We start from the raw sequence: 13,059 nt of genomic DNA, 5'->3' as shown, positions 1-13,059 counted from the left end.
ACTATAGATACATGCAGATATGTCATTTTATTAAAAATACCCCTCCTCTTTCCATCCAACTCCCTTGGAGAATAAAATTATTCCTCACGAAACAATCCACCTCTATTAAAGGAATATCACTCTTCTATAATGCCTTAAACGATAAGCTGACATTTGTTAAACACTCTTATATCGAAGCTTGGGAACGAGAATTAAAACAATGTTTCTCCCCAGCACAGTGGCAAAAAACACTTCAGATTACATACTCCTCCTCTAAGTGTATTAATTTATGGGAACTAACACAAAAAATACTAATGCGTTGGTATTTAACACCACATAAGATATCTAAGTTTGATCATAATACCTCTCCAATGTGTTGGAGAAACTGCAATAATATAGGTACTCTATACCATATATTTTGGGATTGCCCAGAAATACGCACACTATGGGAAAAGGTATTCGACATAATAGCACAAATAACAAATCAACAGATTCAACCTAACCCTGGCCTAGCTATTCTATCTTTAGACATAGACTTGATCCCTAGAGTTTATAGGAAGATAGTATCCCACGTTCTGTTAAGCACCAGATTAATGATTACCAGACACTGGAAAGCTCAGGTAATCCCTAAAACTACTGAAATAATTACAACCACTAACACACATATCACGTACGAAAAAATGTTTGCATCATCCCAGGGTAATTTTCAGATATCTTACTCCCAGTGGAAACCGTGGACTGACTGGTACAATTCAAGGGAAACTTAAGGACTGTTACTGATACATACTCAATCATTAGATGAGTTCTGGGTCGGGTTATGCCAGGCTGGATGGCTCCATTTATTATCCTACAGTATTTAATTTTATTTTTGTGTTATTTTCACCTTGTTTGTTCATATCATTCACATCACATATGATCCCATACTATAGCGACCCACATACAATGTATACTGTTCACTAACTTTTTTTCCAAACTGGCGGAGCCACCTCCTTCACGGCACAGTGAGTACCCAGCAGGGGTGTAGAAGGGGGTGGACTCCTCTTCTTCTGAATTATATTTTTCTCATTACGGGGATTATACATGCCAATGGCAGATACGAGAATACTGGGTACTGTGGGAACTCCAGGTGTCCTCAGTATCCTTATGATACAAAAGATTATAATCTATATAATGCCAAATAACAAACGCAATTAGCGAATACAATGGTGATATTTGTAATTTCCGATGTTGAAATGTACTGTTCCTTTTTATTTCTTCTCAAAATTTTGTCTATAATTTTGTCTCTCTTTTGTATTTTTGATGAAAATTTAATAAAAACTATTGATATAAAAAAAAAAAAGTCTTCACTGACCACAGGGTTTATATATATATTTATATTACATACACAGTATCTCACAAAAGTGAGTACACCCCTCACATTGTTGTAAATTTTTTTTATATCTTTTCATGTGACAACACTGAAGAAATGACACTTTGCTACAATGTAAAGTAGTGAGTGTACAGCTTGTATAACAGTGTAAATTTACTGCCCCCTCAAAATAACTCAACACACAGCCATTCAGGTCTAAACAGCACTGCCTTAACCCTCTTGGGTATGGAGTTCACCAGAGCTTCACAAGTTACCACTGGAGTCCTCTTCCATTCCTCCATGACGACATCACAGAGCTGGTGGATGTTAGAGATCTTGCGCTCCTCCACCTTCTGTTAGAGGATGTCCCACAGATGCTCAATAGGGTTTAGTTCTGGAGACATGCTTGGCCAGTCCATCACCTTTACTCTTAGCTTCAGGTTGTTATCGTTTTGAAATACTGTCCTGCGGCCCAGTCTCCGAAGAGAGGGGATCATGCTCTGCTTTAGTATGTCACAGTACATGTTGGCATTCATGGTTCCCTCAATGAACTGTAGCTTCCAGTACCAGCAGCAGTCATGCAGCCCCAGACCACGACACTCCCACCACCATGCTTGACTGTAGGCAAGACACACTTGTCTTTGTACTCCTCACCTGGTTGCCACCACACACCCTTGACACAATCTGAACCAAATAAGTTTATCTTGGTCTCATCAGACCACAGGACATGGTTCCAGTAATCCATGTCCTTAGTCTGCTTGTCTTCAGCAAACTGTTTGTGGTCTTTCTTTAGAAGAGGCTTCCTTCTGGGATGACAGCCATGTAGACTAATTTGATGCAATGTGTGGCATATGGTCTGAGCACAGACAGGCTGACCCCCACCCCTCTAACCACTGCAGGATTGCTGGCAGCACTCATATGTCTATTTCCCAAAGGCAACCCCTGGATATGATGCTGAGCACGTGCACTCAACTTCTTTGGTCGACCATGGCGAGGCCTGTTCTGAGTGGAACTTGTCCTGTTAAACCGCTGTATGGTCTTGGCGACCATGCTGCAGCTCAGTTTTAGGTTCTTGGCAATCTTCTATTACCCTAGGCCATCTTTATGTAGAGAAACAATTCTTTACATTCTTACACACCAATCAGCCAAAACTTTATGACCTCCCACCTAATATTTAGGTTCCTTTTTGCTGACAAAACAGCCTTGACCTGTCAAGGCATGGATGCCACTGGACCTTCGAAGGTATGCTGTAGTATTTGTCAGGAAGTCGACAGAAGCAGATCCTTTTAAGACGTGTAATGCCCCATACACACGATCAGAAATTCTGCCAGCAAAAGTCGGATGTGAGCTTTTGGTCAGAAATTCCGACCGTGTGTAAGCTCCATTGGACTTTCGCTGGCAGAATTCCAGCCAGCAAAAGATTGAGAGCAGGTTCTCTATTTTTCGGTCGGAAAAAGTTCCTATCCGAAAATGCGTTCATCTGTATGCAATTCAGACGCGCAAAAAATCACGCATGCTCGGAAGCATTGAACTTCATTTTCTCGTCGTAGTGTTGTACGTCACCGCGTTCTTGATGGTCGAAAGTTCAGAGAACTTTTGTGTGACTGTGTGTATGCAAGGCAAGCTTGAGCGGAATTCCGTCATAAAAACCATCCATGTTTTTTCTGACGGAATTTCTGATTGTGTGTATGGGGCATAAGTTGCAAGGTTGGGCCTCCATGGATTGAACTTTTTCCAGCGCATCCCACAGATGTTTGATTGGATTGAGATCTGCAGGCCAAGTCAACACCTTGAATTCATTGTTGTGTCCTTCAAACTGTTTTGGAACCATTTTTGCAGTGTGGCAGGGCATTATCCTTCTGAATAGGACCACTGCCATTAGGGAATGCCATTTCCATGAAGGGGAGTACTTGGTCACCAACAATATTTAGGTAGGTAGTACGTATCAAATATCATCCACATGAATGGCAGGTTTCCCAGCAGAACATTGCCCAAAGCATCACACTGCCTCCGCTGGCTTACCTTCTTCCAACTCTGATGCCATCTATTCTCCAGGTAAGCGACGCACATGCACCTGGCTATCCACATGATGTAAAATAAAACAGGATTCATCAGACCAGGCCACCTTCCATTGCTCAGTGGTCCAGTTCTGATGTCCATGTGCCCATTATAGGCACTCCTGGCTGTGGACAGGGATCTGCATGAGCACCCTGAACAGTCTGTAGCTATGTAGCCCAATTTGCAAAAAACTGTTTCGCCCATTTTCCTGTGCTTTCAACACATCAGATTCAGGGAGAACATGTTTACCTGCTGCCTAATATATCCCACTGACTTTCAGATGCCATTGTAATAAGATAAACAATGTTATTCACTTAAACAGTCAGTGGTCAAACATTATGGCTGATCGGTATATATATATATATATATATATATATATATATATATATATATATATACACACATACACACACACATACATATAAAGTAGCATATCATCCTACTTCATCATGTAAAATTACTAAGTGATAGTGATAACCACAAATAAAAGATTTAACTCACTTGAACGGCAATGGTATACAGAAGCTCTCCAAGAGAAGGCAAGAGGCATTGTTTTAACTTGCTGTTCCTGAAATTATCTCTAATCAGCTCAGTCAGTAAGGTGATTGCCTGCAGAGATATTAAATGTTTGCATAAATTAACAGAAAATAGCATCATTAAACTAATCTGCATGAAAAACAACATTACACTGTTCATAAAGTCAAGAATAAAACATTATAACTGGAATGTTTACAAATGACATTAAAAAACATATAAAACACAGGTAATTAGAGGCGGTCAAAGTAAATCTTGTACAAAATTTTATTAAAAAAAAAACAAAAGGATGTCAGATTGTCACAGTTGTACAGCAATTAATTGAAGATAGCTAACTTGATTTGTGATATTGTAGTTTGTGGTATAAGAAAACATGACAAAGGGATCTCAATAGAACATTATAAATAAGGTTCCAAAAAAATAGCTGGTTACATTTTTTAGCCCTCTTTATTGGAAAGATTTTAAAAACGCATATGGATCCAAACACTGATGAAAAAAAGAATGATAAACGAGAAGTATTGTTTTTTTTCTGATTTATACTTACCTAGGTGGCCGTGGCTTGGCTGGATCCCGACTTCATTATTGTGATCTTGCCCAAGCCTGGACTGGCTCTCTGTGATGTCAGCCGACAGTGGGCTTCAGCCCGCTGTTTGCTGAAAATGGGTCACAGGAGTGCAGAATAAACTGCACTCCTGTGATCCACAGAAGTATAGCCAAACGATCTTTGCCTGTACTTCTCCTTTAAATAAAGCATGTCCTGGGAGTAATATATAGTATGTCATTGTGGGCTTTCTCCAAAAAAACATTAGCTGCCTCAAAATCTTCTGAAACGCAAATGATACAGCAAACAGCGAGTTGTCTACCTCTGTCCAAAGGTGCAAATTCTTTTTTTTTTTTTTAATTCTATATTTTATTTTTTCAAACACAGAAAAAAAAAAAAAAATTCCCTATGGCATTATTTAGGTTCTCTCGCTCTCTCTCCCCCCCCTCATAATGACCCACCCTGCTCTCCGAGCGCATATCCGTACTCCCTGGTGCAGACCAGAAGAGACCATGAATTCCATTTTTTATTAAATTTCTCCACCTTACCCTGTGTAATCGCAATGCCTTTTTCCATGGCGTATATATCTGCTACTTTTTTTTAACCATAGTGAGATCGAGGGGGGTGATTCTTGCTTCCAAACGGCCGGGATACAGGCCTTTGCCGCATTCAAAAGATGGGCCACCAGAGAATTCCGATATGTACACTTTAAGAGATCCGAATGATGAAGAAGATATCTTGCTGGGTCGGACCCCGGGTCATACACTGTTAATTGTCTTACAGTATCTCGTACTTTAGACCAGAAGTCTACTAACTTTCGACATGACCAAAAGATGTGGAGCATATTACCCTCTGATTCTCCACATCGCCAGCATTTATTTGTCCGCTCTGGATACATTTTTTGTAGTAATGATGGAACTTTATACCACCTTGTAAGAATTTTGTAGCATAACTCTTGGTATTTGCTGGCAGTTGAGGAGTAATGAGCAAAGTGTAAAATATAGCTCCTTTGCTCTTTGGAGAGTGTAATGTCCAGATCTCTTTCCCATTTCGAAAGAAATCTTGGGACAAAGTCTTCAGGGGGATCTATTAATATTTTATATACCTCCGTGCAGAAGGCTCTTCCAAAAGGCATACATTTTCTAATGGTGTATTTAAGCGGTCTGATCTTTCCCCCCTGTTAAGGGAGGTTAGGAAATGTGTAAGCTGTTGCATCCGTCCAGTGGCGGACAGAACAGCGATTGCATTTCCGACCTTGTCTTCAACCTTGATGCTTCAAGAAAATCCCCTAATTCAAATCTGCCATGGCGCATAATTTGCTTTAAACGGCTGTCTGTGTAGCCAGAGGGAAATAGTGGATTTCCCAACACAGGATGGAGCCGAGTGATTTCCCCTTCAAATCTTGAGAAAAAGTGGCTCTGTTGGATTACTTTTAAAGTTGCCCCTATCAAGGGGTGATGTCTTAAAGTTCCAAGAGTTTTAAGTTGTAGCCATGGCAGACATCAAAGAGGAATCTCCGTACATGATTGTTCAATCGCTATCCAGGTTTTGTGTCCCTCGTCTCTGCACCAAGCAAGTACCCTAGCAAGGTGTACTGCTTTGTAGTATCTTATCGGGTCAGGAAAACCCATACCTCCTCTAGCCTTTGGCATAGCCTGTAAATTGAAAGATAGACGCGGATGCTTTTTTGCCCAAATAAATTTAATAAAAATACTACGTATTGATTTCAGAAAGGACTCTGGGATAGCTATTGGCAGAGTCTGAAGGAGGTATAGTAACCTTGGAAGAATATTCATTTTAAGAATAGCATTCCTACCCATCCATGTATAGGGGCCTTTATTCCATCTTTCCAAATCAGATGAAAATTTCCGTATTAACGGTGGAAAATTTGCTTGGAAGACTTTGTCTATTGAGGAAGTCAATTTTACTCCTAGATATGTCAGAGATGAAGCTACCCAGGGGAAGGAAAACGACGATTGAAGAGCCTGTGCTCGTGCTGTTGGCAACGTAATGTTTAATATCTTTGATTTTTGAGTATTAATTTTAAAATTAGAGATTAAGCTATAGCGATCAAACTCATTTACAAGGTTTGGTAACGTGGTTTCTGGTGAGGTGATTAAAAACAATACGTCGCCTGCATACGTCGCAGTTTTGTGCTCAGTTTTGTCGATGGAGCAACCCTGTATATCGATATTTTGTCGAACATGTCGCAGAAAGGGTTCGAGGGTTAATATGACTATCATTGGGGACAAAGGGCATCCCTGTCTAGTACCGTTGCTCACGTTAAAGTATGAGGAGGTTACCTCATTAATTCTTACAGCCGCAGATGGAACAGAGTATATAGCCTCTATCCATTTACCAAATGCTTTCCCAACTCCAATATGGGTCAACGTCTCCTTCAGAAATGTCCAATCCACCCTGTCATAGGCTTTCTCAGCGTCAGACGATAGCAGACATAGTGGTATTTTACGAGAATGAGCCAGATGAATAATATCTAAAGCCCTAGTGTTATTATCTTTAGCCTCTTTGGTAGGCATAAAGCCTACCTGATCAGGGTGGATGATAGTCTGAAGGAGAGGTTGTAATCTTGTAGCTAATATCCTTGTGAAAATTTTCATTTAATAATGAGATCGGTCTATAGTTCTTACATTGGGTGAGGTCTTTGCCCTCCTTAGGAATGACTGCAATATGTGCCCTAAGAGTGTCAGTCGGTAAGGGTCGATCTTCTAGGAGGGAATTAAATGCTTTTGTAAATCTTGGACCTAAAATGGGAGCAAATACCTTGTAATAGACTACTGTATACCCATCTGGGCCGGGAGCTTTATGTGGCTTTAACGTACTGATTGCGTTCATATATTCGTCAATTGATATCGGCGCATTTAGTGCCTCCGAGTCGTCGGCGGAGATTGATGGTAAACCTGAGGAGGCAAGGTACTCTCGAATTAATTGTTGCTTTTGTGCCGTTTGGTCTGACGGGGTATTCGTCTGTAAGTTATATAATGGCTGGTAATATTTTCGAAAAACCTCTGCGATTTTATTAGATTCGAAGAAACGGTTCCCTCCGTCAGAGTCTATATGTGGGACATAGTTTCTACGTGAGTTTTCCCTAAGTGAATGTGCCAGGAGTTTGCCTGATTTGTTCCCTTGTTCGTAGTGTACATTTCTAGCTCTCGCTGTCTGTATGCTGGCCTCCTGTTTCTTCAAAGAAGAGAGTTTTTCCTGCTGTATCCTCAGATCTACTGCTACGGTTTGTGAAAGTGATTTTTTATGTTTAGTCTCTAACTGTGCTACCAATTTTAATTGATCCTGAAACACTCTTTGTTTTTTTTTTACTTATTTCCGTCGCCTTTTTAATCAATATACCTCGCATAACTCATTTATGTGTTTCCCATAGAATGAGTGGGGAGATTTCCTCCGAGTCATTTTCATTAAAGATTCTAATCAGTTCGCTAGAAAGCTTGTTCCGAAGTTGGCCTTCTTGTAGTAGCGATTCATTAAGTTTCCAAGTCCATGGTCTGTTAGCCAGTTTAGACAGCTGAAGATCTAAAGACACCGGAGCATGATCTGATACCGTTAATGTCCCGATGGTCGAGTTGACCACCGCTGGTAGTAAAGATTGAGATATTAACACATAATCGATTCTAGAGTAACTATTGTGTGGCGCCGAATAGAAAGTGTAGTCACGTTCGGCTGGATGCTGGACTCTCCAAACATCTACAAGTCGCATAGATTGTATAGCTTTTTTTATTAGTCTAAGATATTGATAAGATAGATGTGTAGCGGATTTAGAAACGTCCAGTAAAGGATCAAGGGCCACATTCAAATCTTCACCCAGTATCAGTCCACCCTCCATAAAAACCTGTAGATTATTAAGAATTCCATTAAGACAACTCAACTGTGCCTGGTTCGGTAAATAGATGGACGCCAAAGTAACTCGACGGCCAGCTAAGTCGCCTTTAAGAAAAAGGTAGCGTCCTTCCGGATCGCTCATCTGGTCGGCATAGGACCATGGAACCGTCCCAGAAAGCAAGATACTCGCCCCCTTGTCTTAGAGTCTGGGGCTGTACTGTGGAAAATATATGGATATCTTTCATCTTTAAATTTTGGTGTCTTCCCGGATTGGAAATGTGTCTCTTGCATGCGCCAGAGTTCACGTAGGACCACTGTGCGCTTCTCCGGTATATTCAATCCATTGACATTCAGGGAGAGGCAGCGCACACTGGTCATAGCGAAGCCCGATACGGGAAAGAAGAGAGACCGAGAGAAAAAAAAAAAACACACAAAAAAAAAACAACCCACACATCCAACACACCAAAAACACAAAATTGAATACACAACAAACTAATAGGGCTCTAATTGAGCCTGCGCGCCCCTGCGATCTCCTCCTAGAATAGTCCGGGAGGAGATAGCACTGGGAGGCAAAAAAATTCCTATGTAGAGGAGCTGGAGAGCGACACCAATAGTGGGGATCATTCGGATCACATTAACATATATAGCATGTGTGATTCTTTATCCTAATATCCACAGCTTAGGTTTCATATCAAATCACGTATTCCATGCCCGCCTTACGAGGGGGAAAAAAAACCCCACACAGCTCCTGTATATTTATGACTTATACTCCATTTACATTATCTGTTATTACCCATGCCATGCGAAGGTGCAAATTCTTATATAGGGAAAGATGGCCAAACGGTAGTATTTAAAAGATGCTTTATTCGAGTGTTGTATTCTTAGCCAATACTTGTTGAGGTTTTAGTATATCCCCTTCTTCATGGCTTTAAATGACAAGGTGAATTATTAAAGTTTCATTAAACGCCAACTAATTAGAAACTATCAATAGATGCTGTATTACATGCTGTTCATACTCATTCAGTCACTATGAGATTTGTTTTCTGTATTCTGCAAAAAAAAAAAAACAACTGGTTGATCATGCTGCTTTCTTTCTCCCCCTTCTGTCCATGTCCCCATTGCAGTTGGGGATTTTGCAGAGCAGTGTTGGCAGCTTTCTGCACATGCTCAGTTTTCAATTTATTTACCCTGAGCATTTCCTCCCTATCACATCTGAACAGCCCATGTCACTATAGAACCTTACATGTGGGCAAATCACAGCCAGAGGCTGGGAAAGAGTTGGGACATGTGGCAGCTGTACTGTATATTGATTAGGAAAAAAGGTACTTAGATTTTTTTTTTTAATAAAATAGTTACAGTGCCGTCATCTATATATAGAAAGAGAAGGGACAATGTAAATTAAACAGTGTGTGTTTAGTAGCACTTTAAGCTGGCCATGGTTGTCTTATAGAAATTACTTGCATGAATGGAAAGAATCTGTTCTTTTTTTTTGTTCTGCCCACTGTCAGAATAAAAAACAACCCATCTATGGCCAGCTTTAGTTTACAGTGTAAGATATATCACAGCTTGCATGTTACACCAAAAATTTACACCTTGATAAAGGGTGATAAATTAAAACCCTAAAAGACGAGTTTAAAATAATCAAATAAAATATCTTTGAATAAGAATAAGACTTTGCACCTCTGTACTGATGTAGAACTTTTGCTGTATCATATTTCCTTTACACTATACACAAGGCCATTTTTGAGCCATGGTGCCTTGTGCATGCAGGCAGCCTAGATCTTTTGATGGTTTTTGGTCTAAGCCTGGATTCTTTTTTCTTCCCAGTCAGTGTTTTCTGAGCCACTGACCTGGAACAAGCATCCAGCCAGTGAAGTCATAACATCTGATCTGCATACTTGTTCAAGATCAGTAAAAAATTAATGCCAGACAAGAAACATTTCACAATGGGTAGGTGATTTTTGCTGCATCGCGGTGCAAAGCATAGTGGCTGCTTCATGTGTAGACCCCTGTCCGTAGCCTTTGCAGCTTAAAGGGGAACAGTAAAAACACATATCAACTTCACATTTTTACCACCCTACAGCCACAAGTGTAAACAAACTTTTTTTGGTAGTAAGGCTTCATCATGTACACAAGATGCTCAAAAACTGCAAAAAAAAAAAACCCTAATTTTTGCAGTGTTTAGGAGCGTTTTCAAAAGTGTTTAGGAGAGGTAGCGTTTTTGTTAAGGAGCAGGTGGCTGCCAACCTCCTTAACCAGTGAAAAGCTGTTTTTAAAGCAGTGGGTCGGCAAGCTGGCCGCCGCATTCTTAATGGATGACTCATTAGCGAGAAAAAGCCGGCTGCGGCCATGAAAAAAAAGGTCTGCACTCGGTGAAGGCTCCTGTCGTCTGACAGCTCCACTAACCCCTACAGCTAAATAAACTAAGCATTAGTATATTTAGCTGCGGGAGGAGGTGGAGCTGTCATTTGGCAGGAGCCTTCATTGGGTGCAGACCTTTTTTTTGGGGGGGGTCAGCGGCCGGCGTTTATCCTGACTGACGATGAATCTACACTGGTGGACATTTTTAAAAAAGAAGCACTCAAAAACTGTGTGTGCTTTTTGGTGAATGAGTAGGGGTACAATGTACCCCTCTATCGAAAAGCCAGTGGCATGCAAAACACACCTCAAAAACTTCCACCCGGTGCCAAAAAAAAGTGCCCACACATAGAGAGTGAAACACAAAAACGTGCAACGGGTGTACAGAGTCCTCCACTAGGGAAGGACCTTACCCTGATCCCCCGGGGCGTTAGGCTCCAGACAGGGACTGAGGTACTCAGACAAAGGGTCCATCCGGCCGAAACCAGGCGGACCCCCACAACTGGAAGGACTGCCGAAGCAGACCAACCCAAGTACAGTGGGGCTCTCCCGAAGAGAGACCCCTCAAAGGAGAGAGCGAAACAAGCCAAAAGGCCTATGTCCACCCCCTCCCAGGACTTTCAGAGTAGGCCCGAGGACCCACACCCTACTCGCCACACAGTGACAAAACGTGTATACAAAGACAACCAAAAAAAGACAAAAAGGTGACAAACAGGGGTAAAAGAAAGAGTGGGGAAGATAGTGAGATGGGAGAGTGTAAGTGGCCATTGTGCTATACAATGGCCGGCCCTCCGGCCAGGCATAAAAATATCCCCTGGTCCTGGCCAAAAGGCCCGGCCCAAGAGGCAGGTGCGAAAAACGTGTGTTGTGGTGAAGTGACCATGGTGCCATAAAATCAAGTGCTTTCACACCGTGACTATACGGCACCCCTGAACTGCCACTTCAGGGGCACATTCACCACTGGCTTTTCGAAAAAGCCCTGACCCCCCCCGCCCAGACCACAGCAGACCCCACCACAGGCAGAAAGGATATGGAGATCAGGAAGCCGGAAAGAGTCCTTTATCAGACTCTGCCGTCACTCCCATCACTCCCTCCTAATTACATTCGGGAAGTACTAACCACTCCCCTCCCCCTGTAAGAGGGAAGTAAGCGTTCTCTCCCAAATAACTGTCCGGAGTCAGATCTGCCCCAATCCAGGCCAGAAGGCCAGGGTCCCGACCCTCCGGTTCAGACCCCGTGGTTCTCCATCCCCCATCAGAAGGCTTCCCTTTCGGCTACAAACCGCTCCAGGTCACCTTCACTCCAGCAGGCTTTGCATAGCAACCGCAATCCCGTCTCTATTTCGCCATAGATCAGGGACGGAAGCAAGCGCCACCTCCTGGAAACTGATAAGAACAGATACTACACTTGATCTTAGCCAAAAGGCCGAGAAGCAATTAGCAATAATCACGCCTCAGTTGAACCTCATTGGCTATGATACTGCCACCCCTACTCATTTACATGGAGGGGGGGCGCCCTTGTTAAAGGGGGATTCCAGATTTTCATAAGTCACCCCCCCCAAACCCCCACAACCACAGTTGGGGAGAGGCCCTGGTCATCAACATAGGGACAAGGTGCTTTGGGGGGGGGGGGGGGGACTAAACGCTCCTGAAAAACTAACAGCTATTTTCAAGCAGGTTTTTTTTTCTTTATGTACCGTGAAAACGCTAATGCTCATAAAAGCTTTTAAAGGCTATTAAAATGCTACTAGAAGCCGGCACAAAAACACTAGTATCAGCGTTTTCATCCAGTGGTGTGCATGGAGCCTTAAAGTAGCTGCTAGGAGCCTAAAAATTAGCTAGTGTGCATGGAACCTATATCTGAATTAATACAAGTGTGAGCAATTCAACATACATTTCAAGAGACTCTTGCTCTATTGAGCAATCTAGCTTTTAAGGGCTCATTCCTGCGTTAAAACATAGCGTGCACTAAAATGGGTTTTCAGCACATCTAGTAGGACTTTTACCAGTGCATTGCATTGGTAGAGACAGGCAAATGCTACAGAAAACATATATTTTTTTTTTATTTAATGCATTACACAGCACAACACATCTAGTAAGAGCATGTTTTCAGTGGCAATAGATCATGGATTTTTATTGTATTGGCCACTTGCAATAAGAATTGTGAGATTTCTGAGCAATCCCAATAACAGTACATTTGATGGCAAAAACAAATGTTACTTTGCAATTTTCTCTCCAGGTCAAATGGTTTTAACTGCATTATGGCCACTAGATGAAATATAGCAGAGATATATTCCATATATGAAACATATAGATTATAGTACTGTAAATAAGTATCCATATCCTATGATCTCCTTTTCCATCTTGTGGCCATAACATGTAATTTTCCTGAT

General features: G+C 41.7%; 1 protein-coding gene and 1 pseudogene across 2 annotated transcripts in view; both read right to left on the bottom strand.

Moving 5' to 3' along the window:
* Positions 1–13,059, bottom strand: part of LOC141144583 (serine/threonine-protein kinase ULK4-like) — a 1,176,078-nt gene that overhangs the window by 877,346 nt on the left and 285,673 nt on the right. For both annotated transcript variants that reach the window (XM_073630414.1, XM_073630413.1), the window contains exon 18: positions 3,887–3,994. In XM_073630414.1, coding sequence (XP_073486515.1) covers positions 3,887–3,994 — 108 coding nt within the window. The remainder of the gene's footprint in view (positions 1–3,886; positions 3,995–13,059) is intronic.
* On the bottom strand, positions 11,973–12,104 carry LOC141146419 (U2 spliceosomal RNA; annotated as a pseudogene).

This window comes from Aquarana catesbeiana, linkage group LG05 (assembly GCF_042186555.1).
Source record: "Aquarana catesbeiana isolate 2022-GZ linkage group LG05, ASM4218655v1, whole genome shotgun sequence".
Taxonomy (NCBI): Eukaryota; Metazoa; Chordata; class Amphibia; order Anura; family Ranidae; genus Aquarana; species Aquarana catesbeiana.
The sequence above is the reverse complement of the archived record's forward strand: the minus strand, read 5'-3'. Positions and strand labels throughout refer to the sequence as shown.